This window comes from Lodderomyces elongisporus, chromosome 7, assembly GCF_030384665.1.
Source record: "Lodderomyces elongisporus chromosome 7, complete sequence".
NCBI classification, from domain to species: Eukaryota; Fungi; Ascomycota; class Pichiomycetes; order Serinales; family Debaryomycetaceae; genus Lodderomyces; species Lodderomyces elongisporus.
This window is the reverse complement of record NC_083679.1, coordinates 515,212-538,408: the sequence shown is the minus strand read 5'-3', so window position 1 is coordinate 538,408 and position 23,197 is coordinate 515,212. Positions and strand designations below refer to the sequence as shown.

The 23,197-nt window shown below is 40.8% G+C and overlaps 5 protein-coding genes across 5 annotated transcripts; all 5 read left to right on the top strand. All coding sequences in view use genetic code 12, as the record gives it.

Moving 5' to 3' along the window:
- Positions 1-57: 57 nt before the first annotated feature.
- On the top strand, positions 58-2,762 carry PVL30_005133 (uncharacterized protein; the record flags this gene model as incomplete). Its single annotated transcript, XM_061119657.1, has 2 exons — positions 58-66; positions 582-2,762. 2 exons carry the CDS (start codon positions 58-60, stop codon positions 2,760-2,762), a joined length of 2,190 nt encoding a protein of 729 aa, XP_060975640.1.
- Positions 2,763-4,839: 2,077 nt separating this feature from the next.
- On the top strand, positions 4,840-7,571 carry PVL30_005132 (uncharacterized protein; the record flags this gene model as incomplete). Its single annotated transcript, XM_061119656.1, has 2 exons — positions 4,840-4,848; positions 5,364-7,571. The coding sequence occupies 2 exons, from the start codon at positions 4,840-4,842 to the stop codon at positions 7,569-7,571; spliced, it is 2,217 nt and encodes a 738-aa protein (XP_060975639.1).
- Positions 7,572-9,659: 2,088 nt separating this feature from the next.
- On the top strand, positions 9,660-12,409 carry PVL30_005131 (uncharacterized protein; the record flags this gene model as incomplete). Its single annotated transcript, XM_061119655.1, has 2 exons — positions 9,660-9,668; positions 10,184-12,409. The coding sequence occupies 2 exons, from the start codon at positions 9,660-9,662 to the stop codon at positions 12,407-12,409; spliced, it is 2,235 nt and encodes a 744-aa protein (XP_060975638.1).
- Positions 12,410-14,497: 2,088 nt separating this feature from the next.
- Positions 14,498-17,085, top strand: PVL30_005130 (uncharacterized protein; the record flags this gene model as incomplete). The annotated part of the gene is made up of 2 exons (XM_061119654.1): positions 14,498-14,506; positions 15,022-17,085. The coding sequence occupies 2 exons, from the start codon at positions 14,498-14,500 to the stop codon at positions 17,083-17,085; spliced, it is 2,073 nt and encodes a 690-aa protein (XP_060975637.1).
- A 2,570-nt stretch (positions 17,086-19,655) lies between these two features.
- On the top strand, positions 19,656-21,629 carry PVL30_005129 (uncharacterized protein; the record flags this gene model as incomplete). The annotated part of the gene is made up of 1 exon (XM_061119653.1): positions 19,656-21,629. The coding sequence occupies one exon, from the start codon at positions 19,656-19,658 to the stop codon at positions 21,627-21,629; it is 1,974 nt and encodes a 657-aa protein (XP_060975636.1).
- Positions 21,630-23,197: the final 1,568 nt, after the last annotated feature.

The window sequence follows — 23,197 nt, the reverse complement described above, 5'->3', positions numbered from 1 at the left end:
TGCCGTCAAACTTGCAATGAGTCGAGAATTGTTTGTGGAGATAGAATGCATTGCAGGATGTATAAGGTTGTAGATTGTGTTGAGCCAACATGCATCCAAACATACAATTTATCCACTCTGGTCGTCCACTATCTGATACAGCCACACACTATTGGCAGCACCCATTTGGTTTTTTTGATATGACGCGTTTGGTAGCGCATACAATTGCACACGCACTGCTGAGCTACCAGAAGGGACTTCCTCGCCCTTCTGTTCCCCTCACTTCTTCGCGGGTTTTGCAACCAAAATGTATATGGCATAACACAAGTTACTTGTTAATCCCCAACCACAAGGCGTGACTGGAGGGCTACCTGGTGAAGTATAAATATCCACAAACAAAACCCTTGTGACCTCAAACCTTCTTTTACCCTTTTCTTCTTCTTCTTTTCCTTTTTCTTCTTTCTTTTACCAGAATTAAACATACAACCAAGCCTTACTCGATAACCTTAACCAGATTTTATCATCAATAATCGAGGAAGACTACAATTTAAAAATTAACAATGCCCTTTTTCAATAACTGTTTTCAAAATGTCTTTGCAAAGGATTCCGAACCCGCCAAACCCAAGGTTCGGTTTTTACTTCCAGGGGAGTCATCAGGCTCACCAATCTTAGAACCCAGCTCAGTCTATAGGGACTCCAGGTATCTAAGAAAAGCTGGAACTGAAACTTATGGCGAGATTTTTCAGAATAAGCTGGATTACACAGAGCCATCAACGGGAATACCATTAATTAGAAGGCGCGCTTTAGAAGCTGAGAATGCAAAGCAGCCACCAAAGAACAGCCCTCCGCATTTCTCTCCACCAAAGTCGATCTTTGTACGCATTGCGGAGGATCCACGTGTTTTTCCCGATGATTTTATGGATATGCTGGATGGCACAGAAGTATCAGTTGCGTCAGAATCAGTTGTTTTGCAAAATGCAGAGTCAAGTTTGATCTATGATAAACTTAGAGGTCCAGTAAATATTGGAATTGATTTTTCCTCCGAGAGTCGCCAGACAAGGAGGGAGGATATAATTACGGAATCTGACACAGTAACAATCCTGAGGAGTGCTTCACAAGTAGAGGAGGCATCCAATAACAGCTTCACCTCGCCCTATGACAGTCCAAGCCAACTTCAATTTCATGTTGCTAATGAAACCACAGATGGAAACGCGGATGTACCATGTACATCTGCCTTATCAGAATTTGAGTCTAGCTCGGTGTATGATGATGAAATCATTCCGAGAGAGGCTCCATATCATGTTGCTATTAAAACCACAGATGGAAACGCGGATGTACCATGTACATCTGCCTTATCAGAATTTGAGTCTAGCTCGGTGTATGATGATGAAATCATTCCGAGAGAGGCTCCATATCATGTTGCTATTAAAACCACAGATGGAAACGCGGATGTACCATGTACATCTGCCTTATCAGAATTTGAGTCTAGCTCGGTGTATGATGATGAAATCATTCCGAGAGAGGCTCCATATCATGTTGCTATTAAAACCACAGATGGAAACGCGGATGTACCATGTACATCTGCCTTATCAGAATTTGAGTCTAGCTCGGTGTATGATGATGAAATCATTCCGAGAGAGGCTCCATATCATGTTGCTATTAAAACCACAGATGGAAACGCGGATGTACCATGTACATCTGCCTTATCAGAATTTGAGTCTAGCTCGGTGTATGATGATGAAATCATTCCGAGAGAGGCTCCATATCATGTTGCTATTGAAACCATAGATGGAAACGCGGATGTACCGTATACATCTGTTATACCAGAATTAGAGTCTAGCTCGCCCTATGACGTTCCAAGCGCATTTCCATTTCATGTTGCTATTGAAACCATAGATGGAAACGCGGATATACCGTATACATCTGTCTTACTGGTATCAGCCCCCTTGTCAGATGCTGTGAGCTCAGTTGAAAGAACCAATTGGAATAACCAAAACTCAGAGGACTGCGATTTTGTTTCTGTGGATATTAGGATTCCAGAGGAAAACGATTCCTGTATGAATCAATTAAAGGAGCCTAAAAAGAGTAGGATACCACTGTTCAAATTGTTTGCACGGCTCAAGAAGAGCAGAAAGACTCTGTTTAAACCGTTTTCATGGTTCAAGAAGAGCAAAACGACTCTGTTCAAACCGTTTGCATGGCTAAAGAAACGGGCAGAAAAGAAGGAGTTAATAGAAAAAGTTGTTTTGGCTGAAAGTGATGATCAACAACAACAACTGCTGCTAAAAGAACAACAACAACAACAACAACAACAACAACAACTGCTGCTAAAAGAAGAACAACAACAACAACAACAACAACAACAACAACAACAACAACAACAACAACAACAACAACAACAACAACAACAACAACAACAACAACAACAACAACAACAACAACAACAACAACAACAACAACAACAACTACAACAACTACAACAACTATTACAACAACAACAACTATTACAACAACAACAACTATTACAACAACAACAACTATTACAACAACAACAACAACAACAACAACAACAACAACAACTATTACAACAACAACTACTATTACAACAACAACAACAACTATTACAACAACAACAACAACTATTACAACAACAACTACTATTACAACAACAACTACAACAACAACAACAACTACTATTACAACAACAACAACTACTACAACAACAACAACAACTACAACAACAACAACAACCGTCGTTACCTCAACCATTTGAACTAGTGTGATATCGATATCACAAAAGAAACACAAAACACGAAAAACACAACACAAACTAAAAATAAAAACAATATTAACCAGAAAAACATCAATTTCTTCCACTTTGACAAGTTTAAGACTCCCGTCGATTCATACTGCGGTGAATTGTGCCAATAGATCTGAGCTGCAGTTAACTTTGCAGACATCCATTACATGAATAGCACTAAACTGGGAACTAAGAGCCATTCTGAGGGCGACTTCATTACACTTTATAAGAGGGTCCCCATACTGCAGGTCACAGAAGAAGCCTTCAATAAGGTGATCTCGTCCCGCCCAGAGTTGCTTGATATGGTCCTTAGAAATTCCCTTCTCTGTCTAAAGCTACCACCGATACTGTCACTGATGCTATTTCTGATGTTACCTCTGTTGCTGCTTCACGGATGACTATATCACAAACCCAACCATGATCCCAAAGCAGGGGAGCCCACTGACCTCTGCTACCGTTTCCCATAGCCTACCACAACATTGCACTAGTGTAGCTGCTGACTCACACATTTATTCTGAACTTGGCAGATCCTGCGACAAAATGGCGCCTTTGTCGTATGATCTTGTACGGGGGACGAAAAATGTCGAGGACGCATATGCACTAGGGGTATCAACAAGGCACAGCGGGATCATATAATCACAGGTTGAGTTGTATAAGTCACCGTGCAAGTTGTTTCAGATGGTGCAGAAGAAAAGCTTGTGGAATCTGCTTCCGGGGTCTGTTAATGTTGCATCAAAATCATTGTTTGCTCGTGTTGGAATAGCACCACTAATATTTATCATATTTATCATATTTATTATATCCAACATATTTATTATAGTGTGTGCTATCCGACGTCGACCAAACTCAAACTATGCCATTTAAACTTGTCAAAAATGTTTCTGGTGTTATTCCTGGTTGTGTCACTGGTTGTGTCACTGGTTGTGTTACTGGTTGTGTTACTGGTTGAGTCACTGGTTGAGTTACTGGTTGAGTTACTAGTTGTGTTACTGGTTGAGTTACTAGTTGAGTTACTGGTTGTGTCACTGGTTGTGTCACTGGTTGAGTTACTAGTTGAGTTACTAGTTGTGTCACTGGTTGTGTCACTGGTTGTGTTACTGGTTGTGTCACTGGTTGAGTTACTAGTTGAGTTACTGGTTGTGTCACTGGTTGAGTTACTGGTTGTGTCACTGGTTGAGTTACTAGTTGAGTTACTGGTTGTGTCACTGGTTGAGTTACTAGTTGAGTTACTGGTTGTGTCACTGGTTGAGTTACTGGTTGAGTTACTGGTTGAGTCACTGGTTGTGTTGCTGGTTGTGTTGCTGGTTGTGTTGCTGATGGTGTTGCTGATGGTGTTGCTGTTCCTGCTATTAATCTTTGCACTTTTTTTTTAATATTAACACACCTTTCTGTTTTTGTATGCACTCTGCTATTTGTAATTGAACCATTTTTCTATTTCGCACTCAGCCTACAAATTATTTCTCAAATTGAACGTTCTGTATATTTCGCGCAATCGCTGTCATTGTAAACTGGAGTATCTCGGGTTGGAGTATGTGTATGTGTGCGCGCACGTGAGCTGCTGTGAACGAGTCAACCTTAGATACACGTAGGATACACGTAGGATACACGTAAGAAACACGTAGGATACACGTAGGATACACGTAAGACACATGTAGGAGACAGGTAGGATACAGGTAAGGTACAGGTTAGATACACATAAGATGGACGCGCGGGTGCGTGTATACTTTACAAAAAACTTTACATAAAACTTTACAAAAACCACTACAGTGGGCAGCAGCATTGATAGGAGCACGATTCCCCCTATGTTCTAGAACTGATATAGGATCCAACGTAGGGTTCAACCTGGAACCCGGCCTATATGATGTAAATGTATGGGGCGGGGAGAAGGGGAGGGAGTAGCTGAGCCCACAGTTTTCCTCAAACTTCAGTAGAAAAATGTTTCCCTGTAAATTCGCACCAGACTTGCTGGAATAATCAACACGCAAAAACAATTCTCGACTCATTGCCGTCAAACTTGCAATGAGTCGAGAATTGTTTGTGGAGATAGAATGCATTGCAGGATGTATAAGGTTGTAGATTGTGTTGAGCCAACATGCATCCAAACATACAATTTATCCACTCTGGTCGTCCGCTATCTGATACAGCCACACACTATTGGCAGCACCCATTTGGTTTTTTTGATATGACGCGTTTGGTAGCGCATACAATTGCACACGCACTGCTGAGCTACCAGAAGGGACTTCCTCGCCCTTCTGTTCCCCTCACTTCTTCGCGGGTTTTGCAACCAAAATGTATATGGCATAACACAAGTTACTTGTTAATCCCCAACCACAAGGCGTGACTGGAGGGCTACCTGGTGAAGTATAAATATCCACAAACAAAACCCTTGTGACCTCAAACCTTCTTTTACCCTTTTCTTCTTCTTCTTTTCCTTTTTCTTCTTTCTTTTACCAGAATTAAACATACAACCAAGCCTTACTCGATAACCTTAACCAGATTTTATCATCAATAATCGAGGAAGACTACAATTTAAAAATTAACAATGCCCTTTTTCAATAACTGTTTTCAAAATGTCTTTGCAAAGGATTCCGAACCCGCCAAACCCAAGGTTCGGTTTTTACTTCCAGGGGAGTCATCAGGCTCACCAATCTTAGAACCCAGCTCAGTCTATAGGGACTCCAGGTATCTAAGAAAAGCTGGAACTGAAACTTATGGCGAGATTTTTCAGAATAAGCTGGATTACACAGAGCCATCAACGGGAATACCATTAATTAGAAGGCGCGCTTTAGAAGCTGAGAATGCAAAGCAGCCACCAAAGAACAGCCCTCCGCATTTCTCTCCACCAAAGTCGATCTTTGTACGCATTGCGGAGGATCCACGTGTTTTTCCCGATGATTTTATGGATATGCTGGATGGCACAGAAGTATCAGTTGCGTCAGAATCAGTTGTTTTGCAAAATGCAGAGTCAAGTTTGATCTATGATAAACTTAGAGGTCCAGTAAATATTGGAATTGATTTTTCCTCCGAGAGTCGCCAGACAAGGAGGGAGGATATAATTACGGAATCTGACACAGTAACAATCCTGAGGAGTGCTTCACAAGTAGAGGAGGCATCCAATAACAGCTTCACCTCGCCCTATGACAGTCCAAGCCAACTTCAATTTCATGTTGCTAATGAAACCACAGATGGAAACGCGGATGTACCATGTACATCTGCCTTATCAGAATTTGAGTCTAGCTCGGTGTATGATGATGAAATCATTCCGAGAGAGGCTCCATATCATGTTGCTATTAAAACCACAGATGGAAACGCGGATGTACCATGTACATCTGCCTTATCAGAATTTGAGTCTAGCTCGGTGTATGATGATGAAATCATTCCGAGAGAGGCTCCATATCATGTTGCTATTAAAACCACAGATGGAAACGCGGATGTACCATGTACATCTGCCTTATCAGAATTTGAGTCTAGCTCGGTGTATGATGATGAAATCATTCCGAGAGAGGCTCCATATCATGTTGCTATTAAAACCACAGATGGAAACGCGGATGTACCATGTACATCTGCCTTATCAGAATTTGAGTCTAGCTCGGTGTATGATGATGAAATCATTCCGAGAGAGGCTCCATATCATGTTGCTATTAAAACCACAGATGGAAACGCGGATGTACCATGTACATCTGCCTTATCAGAATTTGAGTCTAGCTCGGTGTATGATGATGAAATCATTCCGAGAGAGGCTCCATATCATGTTGCTATTGAAACCATAGATGGAAACGCGGATGTACCGTATACATCTGTTATACCAGAATTAGAGTCTAGCTCGCCCTATGACGTTCCAAGCGCATTTCCATTTCATGTTGCTATTGAAACCATAGATGGAAACGCGGATATACCGTATACATCTGTCTTACTGGTATCAGCCCCCTTGTCAGATGCTGTGAGCTCAGTTGAAAGAACCAATTGGAATAACCAAAACTCAGAGGACTGCGATTTTGTTTCTGTGGATATTAGGATTCCAGAGGAAAACGATTCCTGTATGAATCAATTAAAGGAGCCTAAAAAGAGTAGGATACCACTGTTCAAATTGTTTGCACGGCTCAAGAAGAGCAGAAAGACTCTGTTTAAACCGTTTTCATGGTTCAAGAAGAGCAAAACGACTCTGTTCAAACCGTTTGCATGGCTAAAGAAACGGGCAGAAAAGAAGGAGTTAATAGAAAAAGTTGTTTTGGCTGAAAGTGATGATCAACAACAACAACTGCTGCTAAAAGAACAACAACAACAACAACAACAACAACAACAACTGCTGCTAAAAGAAGAAGAACAACAACAACAACAACAACAACAACAACAACAACAACAACAACAACAACAACAACAACAACAACAACAACAACAACAACAACAACAACAACAACAACAACAACAACAACAACAACAACAACAACAACTACAACAACTATTACAACAACAACAACTACAACAACTACAACAACTATTACAACAACAACAACTATTACAACAACAACAACTATTACAACAACAACAACTATTACAACAACAACAACAACAACAACAACAACAACAACAACTATTACAACAACAACTACTATTACAACAACAACAACTATTACAACAACAACAACAACTATTACAACAACAACTACTATTACAACAACAACTACAACAACAACAACAACTACTATTACAACAACAACAACTACTACAACAACAACAACAACTACAACAACAACAACAACCGTCGTTACCTCAACCATTTGAACTAGTGTGATATCGATATCACAAAAGAAACACAAAACACGAAAAACACAACACAAACTAAAAATAAAAACAATATTAACCAGAAAAACATCAATTTCTTCCACTTTGACAAGTTTAAGACTCCCGTCGATTCATACTGCGGTGAATTGTGCCAATAGATCTGAGCTGCAGTTAACTTTGCAGACATCCATTACATGAATAGCACTAAACTGGGAACTAAGAGCCATTCTGAGGGCGACTTCATTACACTTTATAAGAGGGTCCCCATACTGCAGGTCACAGAAGAAGCCTTCAATAAGGTGATCTCGTCCCGCCCAGAGTTGCTTGATATGGTCCTTAGAAATTCCCTTCTCTGTCTAAAGCTACCACCGATACTGTCACTGATGCTATTTCTGATGTTACCTCTGTTGCTGCTTCACGGATGACTATATCACAAACCCAACCATGATCCCAAAGCAGGGGAGCCCACTGACCTCTGCTACCGTTTCCCATAGCCTACCACAACATTGCACTAGTGTAGCTGCTGACTCACACATTTATTCTGAACTTGGCAGATCCTGCGACAAAATGGCGCCTTTGTCGTATGATCTTGTACGGGGGACGAAAAATGTCGAGGACGCATATGCACTAGGGGTATCAACAAGGCACAGCGGGATCATATAATCACAGGTTGAGTTGTATAAGTCACCGTGCAAGTTGTTTCAGATGGTGCAGAAGAAAAGCTTGTGGAATCTGCTTCCGGGGTCTGTTAATGTTGCATCAAAATCATTGTTTGCTCGTGTTGGAATAGCACCACTAATATTTATCATATTTATCATATTTATTATATCCAACATATTTATTATAGTGTGTGCTATCCGACGTCGACCAAACTCAAACTATGCCATTTAAACTTGTCAAAAATGTTTCTGGTGTTATTCCTGGTTGTGTCACTGGTTGTGTCACTGGTTGTGTTACTGGTTGTGTTACTGGTTGAGTCACTGGTTGAGTTACTGGTTGAGTTACTAGTTGTGTTACTGGTTGAGTTACTAGTTGAGTTACTGGTTGTGTCACTGGTTGTGTCACTGGTTGAGTTACTAGTTGAGTTACTAGTTGTGTCACTGGTTGTGTCACTGGTTGTGTTACTGGTTGTGTCACTGGTTGAGTTACTAGTTGAGTTACTGGTTGTGTCACTGGTTGAGTTACTGGTTGTGTCACTGGTTGAGTTACTAGTTGAGTTACTGGTTGTGTCACTGGTTGAGTTACTAGTTGAGTTACTGGTTGTGTCACTGGTTGAGTTACTGGTTGAGTTACTGGTTGAGTCACTGGTTGTGTTGCTGGTTGTGTTGCTGGTTGTGTTGCTGATGGTGTTGCTGATGGTGTTGCTGTTCCTGCTATTAATCTTTGCACTTTTTTTTTAATATTAACACACCTTTCTGTTTTTGTATGCACTCTGCTATTTGTAATTGAACCATTTTTCTATTTCGCACTCAGCCTACAAATTATTTCTCAAATTGAACGTTCTGTATATTTCGCGCAATCGCTGTCATTGTAAACTGGAGTATCTCGGGTTGGAGTATGTGTATGTGTGCGCGCACGTGAGCTGCTGTGAACGAGTCAACCTTAGATACACGTAGGATACACGTAGGATACACGTAAGAAACACGTAGGATACACGTAGGATACACGTAAGACACATGTAGGAGACAGGTAGGATACAGGTAGGATACAGGTAAGGTACAGGTTAGATACACATAAGATGGACGCGCGGGTGCGTGTATACTTTACAAAAAACTTTACATAAAACTTTACAAAAACCACTACAGTGGGCAGCAGCATTGATAGGAGCACGATTCCCCCTATGTTCTAGAACTGATATAGGATCCAACGTAGGGTTCAACCTGGAACCCGGCCTATATGATGTAAATGTATGGGGCGGGGAGAAGGGGAGGGAGTAGCTGAGCCCACAGTTTTCCTCAAACTTCAGTAGAAAAATGTTTCCCTGTAAATTCGCACCAGACTTGCTGGAATAATCAACACGCAAAAACAATTCTCGACTCATTGCCGTCAAACTTGCAATGAGTCGAGAATTGTTTGTGGAGATAGAATGCATTGCAGGATGTATAAGGTTGTAGATTGTGTTGAGCCAACATGCATCCAAACATACAATTTATCCACTCTGGTCGTCCGCTATCTGATACAGCCACACACTATTGGCAGCACCCATTTGGTTTTTTTGATATGACGCGTTTGGTAGCGCATACAATTGCACACGCACTGCTGAGCTACCAGAAGGGACTTCCTCGCCCTTCTGTTCCCCTCACTTCTTCGCGGGTTTTGCAACCAAAATGTATATGGCATAACACAAGTTACTTGTTAATCCCCAACCACAAGGCGTGACTGGAGGGCTACCTGGTGAAGTATAAATATCCACAAACAAAACCCTTGTGACCTCAAACCTTCTTTTACCCTTTTCTTCTTCTTCTTTTCCTTTTTCTTCTTTCTTTTACCAGAATTAAACATACAACCAAGCCTTACTCGATAACCTTAACCAGATTTTATCATCAATAATCGAGGAAGACTACAATTTAAAAATTAACAATGCCCTTTTTCAATAACTGTTTTCAAAATGTCTTTGCAAAGGATTCCGAACCCGCCAAACCCAAGGTTCGGTTTTTACTTCCAGGGGAGTCATCAGGCTCACCAATCTTAGAACCCAGCTCAGTCTATAGGGACTCCAGGTATCTAAGAAAAGCTGGAACTGAAACTTATGGCGAGATTTTTCAGAATAAGCTGGATTACACAGAGCCATCAACGGGAATACCATTAATTAGAAGGCGCGCTTTAGAAGCTGAGAATGCAAAGCAGCCACCAAAGAACAGCCCTCCGCATTTCTCTCCACCAAAGTCGATCTTTGTACGCATTGCGGAGGATCCACGTGTTTTTCCCGATGATTTTATGGATATGCTGGATGGCACAGAAGTATCAGTTGCGTCAGAATCAGTTGTTTTGCAAAATGCAGAGTCAAGTTTGATCTATGATAAACTTAGAGGTCCAGTAAATATTGGAATTGATTTTTCCTCCGAGAGTCGCCAGACAAGGAGGGAGGATATAATTACGGAATCTGACACAGTAACAATCCTGAGGAGTGCTTCACAAGTAGAGGAGGCATCCAATAACAGCTTCACCTCGCCCTATGACAGTCCAAGCCAACTTCAATTTCATGTTGCTAATGAAACCACAGATGGAAACGCGGATGTACCATGTACATCTGCCTTATCAGAATTTGAGTCTAGCTCGGTGTATGATGATGAAATCATTCCGAGAGAGGCTCCATATCATGTTGCTATTAAAACCACAGATGGAAACGCGGATGTACCATGTACATCTGCCTTATCAGAATTTGAGTCTAGCTCGGTGTATGATGATGAAATCATTCCGAGAGAGGCTCCATATCATGTTGCTATTAAAACCACAGATGGAAACGCGGATGTACCATGTACATCTGCCTTATCAGAATTTGAGTCTAGCTCGGTGTATGATGATGAAATCATTCCGAGAGAGGCTCCATATCATGTTGCTATTAAAACCACAGATGGAAACGCGGATGTACCATGTACATCTGCCTTATCAGAATTTGAGTCTAGCTCGGTGTATGATGATGAAATCATTCCGAGAGAGGCTCCATATCATGTTGCTATTGAAACCATAGATGGAAACGCGGATGTACCGTATACATCTGTTATACCAGAATTAGAGTCTAGCTCGCCCTATGACGTTCCAAGCGCATTTCCATTTCATGTTGCTATTGAAACCATAGATGGAAACGCGGATATACCGTATACATCTGTCTTACTGGTATCAGCCCCCTTGTCAGATGCTGTGAGCTCAGTTGAAAGAACCAATTGGAATAACCAAAACTCAGAGGACTGCGATTTTGTTTCTGTGGATATTAGGATTCCAGAGGAAAACGATTCCTGTATGAATCAATTAAAGGAGCCTAAAAAGAGTAGGATACCACTGTTCAAATTGTTTGCACGGCTCAAGAAGAGCAGAAAGACTCTGTTTAAACCGTTTTCATGGTTCAAGAAGAGCAAAACGACTCTGTTCAAACCGTTTGCATGGCTAAAGAAACGGGCAGAAAAGAAGGAGTTAATAGAAAAAGTTGTTTTGGCTGAAAGTGATGATCAACAACAACAACTGCTGCTAAAAGAACAACAACAACAACAACAACAACAACAACAACTGCTGCTAAAAGAAGAACAACAACAACAACAACAACAACAACAACAACAACAACAACAACAACAACAACAACAACAACAACAACAACAACAACAACAACAACAACAACAACAACAACAACAACAACAACAACAACAACAACAACAACAACAACAACAACAACAACAACTATTACAACAACAACAACTATTACAACAACAACAACTATTACAACAACAACAACAACAACAACAACAACAACAACAACAACAACAACAACAACAACAACAACAACAACAACAACAACAACAACAACAACAACAACAACAACAACAACAACAACAACAACAACAACAACAACAACAACAACAACAACAACAACAACAACTATTACAACAACAACTACTATTACAACAACAACAACTATTACAACAACAACAACAACTATTACAACAACAACAACTATTACAACAACAACTACTATTACAACAACAACAACTATTACAACAACAACAACAACTATTACAACAACAACTACTATTACAACAACAACTACTATTACAACAACAACAACTACTACAACAACAACAACAACTACAACAACAACAACAACCGTCGTTACCTCAACCATTTGAACTAGTGTGATATCGATATCACAAAAGAAACACAAAACACGAAAAACACAACACAAACTAAAAATAAAAACAATATTAACCAGAAAAACATCAATTTCTTCCACTTTGACAAGTTTAAGACTCCCGTCGATTCATACTGCGGTGAATTGTGCCAATAGATCTGAGCTGCAGTTAACTTTGCAGACATCCATTACATGAATAGCACTAAACTGGGAACTAAGAGCCATTCTGAGGGCGACTTCATTACACTTTATAAGAGGGTCCCCATACTGCAGGTCACAGAAGAAGCCTTCAATAAGGTGATCTCGTCCCGCCCAGAGTTGCTTGATATGGTCCTTAGAAATTCCCTTCTCTGTCTAAAGCTACCACCGATACTGTCACTGATGCTATTTCTGATGTTACCTCTGTTGCTGCTTCACGGATGACTATATCACAAACCCAACCATGATCCCAAAGCAGGGGAGCCCACTGACCTCTGCTACCGTTTCCCATAGCCTACCACAACATTGCACTAGTGTAGCTGCTGACTCACACATTTATTCTGAACTTGGCAGATCCTGCGACAAAATGGCGCCTTTGTCGTATGATCTTGTACGGGGGACGAAAAATGTCGAGGACGCATATGCACTAGGGGTATCAACAAGGCACAGCGGGATCATATAATCACAGGTTGAGTTGTATAAGTCACCGTGCAAGTTGTTTCAGATGGTGCAGAAGAAAAGCTTGTGGAATCTGCTTCCGGGGTCTGTTAATGTTGCATCAAAATCATTGTTTGCTCGTGTTGGAATAGCACCACTAATATTTATCATATTTATCATATTTATTATATCCAACATATTTATTATAGTGTGTGCTATCCGACGTCGACCAAACTCAAACTATGCCATTTAAACTTGTCAAAAATGTTTCTGGTGTTATTCCTGGTTGTGTTACTGGTTGTGTTACTGGTTGAGTCACTGGTTGAGTTACTGGTTGAGTTACTAGTTGTGTTACTGGTTGAGTTACTAGTTGAGTTACTGGTTGTGTCACTGGTTGTGTCACTGGTTGAGTTACTAGTTGAGTTACTAGTTGTGTCACTGGTTGTGTCACTGGTTGTGTTACTGGTTGTGTCACTGGTTGAGTTACTAGTTGAGTTACTGGTTGTGTCACTGGTTGAGTTACTGGTTGTGTCACTGGTTGAGTTACTGGTTGTGTCACTGGTTGAGTTACTAGTTGAGTTACTGGTTGTGTCACTGGTTGAGTTACTAGTTGAGTTACTGGTTGTGTCACTGGTTGAGTTACTGGTTGAGTTACTGGTTGAGTCACTGGTTGTGTTGCTGGTTGTGTTGCTGGTTGTGTTGCTGATGGTGTTGCTGATGGTGTTGCTGTTCCTGCTATTAATCTTTGCACTTTTTTTTTAATATTAACACACCTTTCTGTTTTTGTATGCACTCTGCTATTTGTAATTGAACCATTTTTCTATTTCGCACTCAGCCTACAAATTATTTCTCAAATTGAACGTTCTGTATATTTCGCGCAATCGCTGTCATTGTAAACTGGAGTATCTCGGGTTGGAGTATGTGTATGTGTGCGCGCACGTGAGCTGCTGTGAACGAGTCAACCTTAGATACACGTAGGATACACGTAGGATACACGTAAGAAACACGTAGGATACACGTAGGATACACGTAAGACACATGTAGGAGACAGGTAGGATACAGGTAGGATACAGGTAAGGTACAGGTTAGATACACATAAGATGGACGCGCGGGTGCGTGTATACTTTACAAAAAACTTTACATAAAACTTTACAAAAACCACTACAGTGGGCAGCAGCATTGATAGGAGCACGATTCCCCCTATGTTCTAGAACTGATATAGGATCCAACGTAGGGTTCAACCTGGAACCCGGCCTATATGATGTAAATGTATGGGGCGGGGAGAAGGGGAGGGAGTAGCTGAGCCCACAGTTTTCCTCAAACTTCAGTAGAAAAATGTTTCCCTGTAAATTCGCACCAGACTTGCTGGAATAATCAACACGCAAAAACAATTCTCGACTCATTGCCGTCAAACTTGCAATGAGTCGAGAATTGTTTGTGGAGATAGAATGCATTGCAGGATGTATAAGGTTGTAGATTGTGTTGAGCCAACATGCATCCAAACATACAATTTATCCACTCTGGTCGTCCGCTATCTGATACAGCCACACACTATTGGCAGCACCCATTTGGTTTTTTTGATATGACGCGTTTGGTAGCGCATACAATTGCACACGCACTGCTGAGCTACCAGAAGGGACTTCCTCGCCCTTCTGTTCCCCTCACTTCTTCGCGGGTTTTGCAACCAAAATGTATATGGCATAACACAAGTTACTTGTTAATCCCCAACCACAAGGCGTGACTGGAGGGCTACCTGGTGAAGTATAAATATCCACAAACAAAACCCTTGTGACCTCAAACCTTCTTTTACCCTTTTCTTCTTCTTCTTTTCCTTTTTCTTCTTTCTTTTACCAGAATTAAACATACAACCAAGCCTTACTCGATAACCTTAACCAGATTTTATCATCAATAATCGAGGAAGACTACAATTTAAAAATTAACAATGCCCTTTTTCAATAACTGTTTTCAAAATGTCTTTGCAAAGGATTCCGAACCCGCCAAACCCAAGGTTCGGTTTTTACTTCCAGGGGAGTCATCAGGCTCACCAATCTTAGAACCCAGCTCAGTCTATAGGGACTCCAGGTATCTAAGAAAAGCTGGAACTGAAACTTATGGCGAGATTTTTCAGAATAAGCTGGATTACACAGAGCCATCAACGGGAATACCATTAATTAGAAGGCGCGCTTTAGAAGCTGAGAATGCAAAGCAGCCACCAAAGAACAGCCCTCCGCATTTCTCTCCACCAAAGTCGATCTTTGTACGCATTGCGGAGGATCCACGTGTTTTTCCCGATGATTTTATGGATATGCTGGATGGCACAGAAGTATCAGTTGCGTCAGAATCAGTTGTTTTGCAAAATGCAGAGTCAAGTTTGATCTATGATAAACTTAGAGGTCCAGTAAATATTGGAATTGATTTTTCCTCCGAGAGTCGCCAGACAAGGAGGGAGGATATAATTACGGAATCTGACACAGTAACAATCCTGAGGAGTGCTTCACAAGTAGAGGAGGCATCCAATAACAGCTTCACCTCGCCCTATGACAGTCCAAGCCAACTTCAATTTCATGTTGCTAATGAAACCACAGATGGAAACGCGGATGTACCATGTACATCTGCCTTATCAGAATTTGAGTCTAGCTCGGTGTATGATGATGAAATCATTCCGAGAGAGGCTCCATATCATGTTGCTATTAAAACCACAGATGGAAACGCGGATGTACCATGTACATCTGCCTTATCAGAATTTGAGTCTAGCTCGGTGTATGATGATGAAATCATTCCGAGAGAGGCTCCATATCATGTTGCTATTAAAACCACAGATGGAAACGCGGATGTACCATGTACATCTGCCTTATCAGAATTTGAGTCTAGCTCGGTGTATGATGATGAAATCATTCCGAGAGAGGCTCCATATCATGTTGCTATTAAAACCACAGATGGAAACGCGGATGTACCATGTACATCTGCCTTATCAGAATTTGAGTCTAGCTCGGTGTATGATGATGAAATCATTCCGAGAGAGGCTCCATATCATGTTGCTATTGAAACCATAGATGGAAACGCGGATGTACCGTATACATCTGTTATACCAGAATTAGAGTCTAGCTCGCCCTATGACGTTCCAAGCGCATTTCCATTTCATGTTGCTATTGAAACCATAGATGGAAACGCGGATATACCGTATACATCTGTCTTACTGGTATCAGCCCCCTTGTCAGATGCTGTGAGCTCAGTTGAAAGAACCAATTGGAATAACCAAAACTCAGAGGACTGCGATTTTGTTTCTGTGGATATTAGGATTCCAGAGGAAAACGATTCCTGTATGAATCAATTAAAGGAGCCTAAAAAGAGTAGGATACCACTGTTCAAATTGTTTGCACGGCTCAAGAAGAGCAGAAAGACTCTGTTTAAACCGTTTTCATGGTTCAAGAAGAGCAAAACGACTCTGTTCAAACCGTTTGCATGGCTAAAGAAACGGGCAGAAAAGAAGGAGTTAATAGAAAAAGTTGTTTTGGCTGAAAGTGATGATCAACAACAACAACTGCTGCTAAAAGAACAACAACAACAACAACTACTATTACAACAACAACAACTATTACAACAACAACAACAACTATTACAACAACAACTACTATTACAACAACAACAACAACAACAACAACAACAACAACAACAACAACAACAACAACAACAACAACAACAACAACAACAACAACAACAACAACTACAACAACTACAACAACTATTACAACAACAACAACTATTACAACAACAACAACTATTACAACAACAACAACTATTACAACAACAACAACAACAACAACAACAACAACAACAACAACAACAACAACAACAACAACAACAACTATTACAACAACAACTACTATTACAACAACAACAACTATTACAACAACAACAACAACTATTACAACAACAACTACTATTACAACAACAACTACTATTACAACAACAACAACTACTACAACAACAACAACAACTACAACAACAACAACAACCGTCGTTACCTCAACCATTTGAACTAGTGTGATATCGATATCACAAAAGAAACACAAAACACGAAAAACACAACACAAACTAAAAATAAAAACAATATTAACCAGAAAAACATCAATTTCTTCCACTTTGACAAGTTTAAGACTCCCGTCGATTCATACTGCGGTGAATTGTGCCAATAGATCTGAGCTGCAGTTAACTTTGCAGACATCCATTACATGAATAGCACTAAACTGGGAACTAAGAGCCATTCTGAGGGCGACTTCATTACACTTTATAAGAGGGTCCCCATACTGCAGGTCACAGAAGAAGCCTTCAATAAGGTGATCTCGTCCCGCCCAGAGTTGCTTGATATGGTCCTTAGAAATTCCCTTCTCTGTCTAAAGCTACCACCGATACTGTCACTGATGCTATTTCTGATGTTACCTCTGTTGCTGCTTCACGGATGACTATATCACAAACCCAACCATGATCCCAAAGCAGGGGAGCCCACTGACCTCTGCTACCGTTTCCCATAGCCTACCACAACATTGCACTAGTGTAGCTGCTGACTCACACATTTATTCTGAACTTGGCAGATCCTGCGACAAAATGGCGCCTTTGTCGTATGATCTTGTACGGGGGACGAAAAATGTCGAGGACGCATATGCACTAGGGGTATCAACAAGGCACAGCGGGATCATATAATCACAGGTTGAGTTGTATAAGTCACCGTGCAAGTTGTTTCAGATGGTGCAGAAGAAAAGCTTGTGGAATCTGCTTCCGGGGTCTGTTAATGTTGCATCAAAATCATTGTTTGCTCGTGTTGGAATAGCACCACTAATATTTATCATATTTATCATATTTATTATATCCAACATATTTATTATAGTGTGTGCTATCCGACGTCGACCAAACTCAAACTATGCCATTTAAACTTGTCAAAAATGTTTCTGGTGTTATTCCTGGTTGTGTTACTGGTTGTGTTACTGGTTGAGTCACTGGTTGAGTTACTGGTTGAGTTACTAGTTGTGTTACTGGTTGAGTTACTAGTTGAGTTACTGGTTGTGTCACTGGTTGTGTCACTGGTTGAGTTACTAGTTGAGTTACTAGTTGTGTCACTGGTTGTGTCACTGGTTGTGTTACTGGTTGTGTCACTGGTTGAGTTACTAGTTGAGTTACTGGTTGTGTCACTGGTTGAGTTACTGGTTGTGTCACTGGTTGAGTTACTGGTTGTGTCACTGGTTGAGTTACTAGTTGAGTTACTGGTTGTGTCACTGGTTGAGTTACTAGTTGAGTTACTGGTTGTGTCACTGGTTGAGTTACTGGTTGAGTTACTGGTTGAGTCACTGGTTGTGTTGCTGGTTGTGTTGCTGGTTGTGTTGCTGATGGTGTTGCTGATGGTGTTGCTGTTCCTGCTATTAATCTTTGCACTTTTTTTTTAATATTAACACACCTTTCTGTTTTTGTATGCACTCTGCTATTTGTAATTGAACCATTTTTCTATTTCGCACTCAGCCTACAAATTATTTCTCAAATTGAACGTTCTGTATATTTCGCGCAATCGCTGTCATTGTAAACTGGAGTATCTCGGGTTGGAGTATGTGTATGTGTGCGCGCACGTGAGCTGCTGTGAACGAGTCAACCTTAGATACACGTAGGATACACGTAGGATACACGTAAGAAACACGTAGGATACACGTAGGATACACGTAAGACACATGTAGGAGACAGGTAGGATACAGGTAGGATACAGGTAAGGTACAGGTTAGATACACATAAGATGGACGCGCGGGTGCGTGTATACTTTACAAAAAACTTTACATAAAACTTTACAAAAACCACTACAGTGGGCAGCAGCATTGATAGGAGCACGATTCCCCCTATGTTCTAGAACTGATATAGGATCCAACGTAGGGTTCAACCTGGAACCCGGCCTATATGATGTAAATGTATGGGGCGGGGAGAAGGGGAGGGAGTAGCTGAGCCCACAGTTTTCCTCAAACTTCAGTAGAAAAATGTTTCCCTGTAAATTCGCACCAGACTTGCTGGAATAATCAACACGCAAAAACAATTCTCGACTCATTGCCGTCAAACTTGCAATGAGTCGAGAATTGTTTGTGGAGATAGAATGCATTGCAGGATGTATAAGGTTGTAGATTGTGTTGAGCCAACATGCATCCAAACATACAATTTATCCACTCTGGTCGTCCGCTATCTGATACAGCCACACACTATTGGCAGCACCCATTTGGTTTTTTTGATATGACGCGTTTGGTAGCGCATACAATTGCACACGCACTGCTGAGCTACCAGAAGGGACTTCCTCGCCCTTCTGTTCCCCTCACTTCTTCGCGGGTTTTGCAACCAAAATGTATATGGCATAACACAAGTTACTTGTTAATCCCCAACCACAAGGCGTGACTGGAGGGCTACCTGGTGAAGTATAAATATCCACAAACAAAACCCTTGTGACCTCAAACCTTCTTTTACCCTTTTCTTCTTCTTCTTTTCCTTTTTCTTCTTTCTTTTACCAGAATTAAACATACAACCAAGCCTTACTCGATAACCTTAACCAGATTTTATCATCAATAATCGAGGAAGACTACAATTTAAAAATTAACAATGCCCTTTTTCAATAACTGTTTTCAAAATGTCTTTGCAAAGGATTCCGAACCCGCCAAACCCAAGGTTCGGTTTTTACTTCCAGGGGAGTCATCAGGCTCACCAATCTTAGAACCCAGCTCAGTCTATAGGGACTCCAGGTATCTAAGAAAAGCTGGAACTGAAACTTATGGCGAGATTTTTCAGAATAAGCTGGATTACACAGAGCCATCAACGGGAATACCATTAATTAGAAGGCGCGCTTTAGAAGCTGAGAATGCAAAGCAGCCACCAAAGAACAGCCCTCCGCATTTCTCTCCACCAAAGTCGATCTTTGTACGCATTGCGGAGGATCCACGTGTTTTTCCCGATGATTTTATGGATATGCTGGATGGCACAGAAGTATCAGTTGCGTCAGAATCAGTTGTTTTGCAAAATGCAGAGTCAAGTTTGATCTATGATAAACTTAGAGGTCCAGTAAATATTGGAATTGATTTTTCCTCCGAGAGTCGCCAGACAAGGAGGGAGGATATAATTACGGAATCTGACACAGTAACAATCCTGAGGAGTGCTTCACAAGTAGAGGAGGCATCCAATAACAGCTTCACCTCGCCCTATGACAGTCCAAGCCAACTTCAATTTCATGTTGCTAATGAAACCACAGATGGAAACGCGGATGTACCATGTACATCTGCCTTATCAGAATTTGAGTCTAGCTCGGTGTATGATGATGAAATCATTCCGAGAGAGGCTCCATATCATGTTGCTATTAAAACCACAGATGGAAACGCGGATGTACCATGTACATCTGCCTTATCAGAATTTGAGTCTAGCTCGGTGTATGATGATGAAATCATTCCGAGAGAGGCTCCATATCATGTTGCTATTAAAACCACAGATGGAAACGCGGATGTACCATGTACATCTGCCTTATCAGAATTTGAGTCTAGCTCGGTGTATGATGATGAAATCATTCCGAGAGAGGCTCCATATCATGTTGCTATTGAAACCATAGATGGAAACGCGGATGTACCGTATACATCTGTTATACCAGAATTAGAGTCTAGCTCGCCCTATGACGTTCCAAGCGCATTTCCATTTCATGTTGCTATTGAAACCATAGATGGAAACGCGGATATACCGTATACATCTGTCTTACTGGTATCAGCCCCCTTGTCAGATGCTGTGAGCTCAGTTGAAAGAACCAATTGGAATAACCAAAACTCAGAGGACTGCGATTTTGTTTCTGTGGATATTAGGATTCCAGAGGAAAACGATTCCTGTATGAATCAATTAAAGGAGCCTAAAAAGAGTAGGATACCACTGTTCAAATTGTTTGCACGGCTCAAGAAGAGCAGAAAGACTCTGTTTAAACCGTTTTCATGGTTCAAGAAGAGCAAAACGACTCTGTTCAAACCGTTTGCATGGCTAAAGAAACGGGCAGAAAAGAAGGAGTTAATAGAAAAAGTTGTTTTGGCTGAAAGTGATGATCAACAACAACAACTGCTGCTAAAAGAACAACAACAACAACAACAACAACAACAACAACTGCTGCTAAAAGAAGAACAACAACAACAACAACAACAACAACAACAACAACAACAACAACAACAACAACAACAACAACAACAACAACAACAACAACAACAACAACAACAACAACAACAACAACAACAACAACTACAACAACTACAACAACTATTACAACAACAACAACTATTACAACAACAACAACTATTACAACAACAACAACTATTACAACAACAACAACAACAACAACAACAACAACAACAACTATTACAACAACAACTACTATTACAACAACAACAACTATTACAACAACAACAACAACTATTACAACAACAACTACTATTACAACAACAACTACAACAACAACAACAACTACTATTACAACAACAACAACTACTACAACAACAACAACAACTACAACAACAACAACAACCGTCGTTACCTCAACCATTTGAACTAGTGTGATATCGATATCACAAAAGAAACACAAAACACGAAAAACACAACACAAACTAAAAATAAAAACAATATTAACCAGAAAAACATCAATTTCTTCCACTTTGACAAGTTTAAGACTCCCGTCGATTCATACTGCGGTGAATTGTGCCAATAGATCTGAGCTGCAGTTAACTTTGCAGACATCCATTACATGAATAGCACTAAACTGGGAACTAAGAGCCATTCTGAGGGCGACTTCATTACACTTTATAAGAGGGTCCCCATACTGCAGGTCACAGAAGAAGCCTTCAATAAGGTGATCTCGTCCCGCCCAGAGTTGCTTGATATGGTCCTTAGAAATTCCCTTCTCTGTCTAAAGCTACCACCGATACTGTCACTGATGCTATTTCTGATGTTACCTCTGTTGCTGCTTCACGGATGACTATATCACAAACCCAACCATGATCCCAAAGCAGGGGAGCCCACCGACCTCTGCTACCGTTTCCCATAGCCTACCACAACATTGCACTAGTGTAGCTGCTGACTCACACATTTATTCTGAACTTGGCAGATCCTGCGACAAAATGGCGCCTTTGTCGTATGATCTTGTACGGGGGACGAAAAATGTCGAGGACGCATATGCACTAGGGGTATCAACAAGGCACAGCGGGATCATATAATCACAGGTTGAGTTGTATAAGTCACCGTGCAAGTTGTTTCAGATGGTGCAGAAGAAAAGCTTGTGGAATCTGCTTCCGGGGTCTGTTAATGTTGCATCAAAATCATTGTTTGCTCGTGTTGGAATAGCACCACTAATATTTATCATATTTATCATATTTATTATATCCAACATATTTATTATAGTGTGTGCTATCCGACGTCGACCAAACTCAAACTATGCCATTTAAACTTGTCAAAAATGTTTCTGGTGTTATTCCTGGTTGTGTCACTGGTTGTGTCACTGGTTGTGTTACTGGTTGTGTTACTGGTTGAGTCACTGGTTGAGTTACTGGTTGAGTTACTAGTTGTGTTACTGGTTGAGTTACTAGTTGAGTTACTGGTTGTGTCACTGGTTGTGTCACTGGTTGAGTTACTAGTTGAGTTACTAGTTGTGTCACTGGTTGTGTCACTGGTTGTGTTACTGGTTGTGTCACTGGTTGAGTTACTAGTTGAGTTACTGGTTGTGTCACTGGTTGAGTTACTGGTTGTGTCACTGGTTGAGTTACTAGTTGAGTTACTGGTTGTGTCACTGGTTGAGTTACTAGTTGAGTTACTGGTTGTGTCACTGGTTGAGTTACTGGTTGAGTTACTGGTTGAGTCACTGGTTGTGTTGCTGGTTGTGTTGCTGGTTGTGTTGCTGATGGTGTTGCTGATGGTGTTGCTGTTCCTGCTATTAATCTTTGCACTTTTTTTTTAATATTAACACACCTTTCTGTTTTTGTATGCACTCTGCTATTTGTAATTGAACCATTTTTCTATTTCGCACTCAGCCTACAAATTATTTCTCAAATTGAACGTTCTGTATATTTCGCGCAATCGCTGTCATTGTAAACTGGAGTATCTCGGGTTGGAGTATGTGTATGTGTGCGCGCACG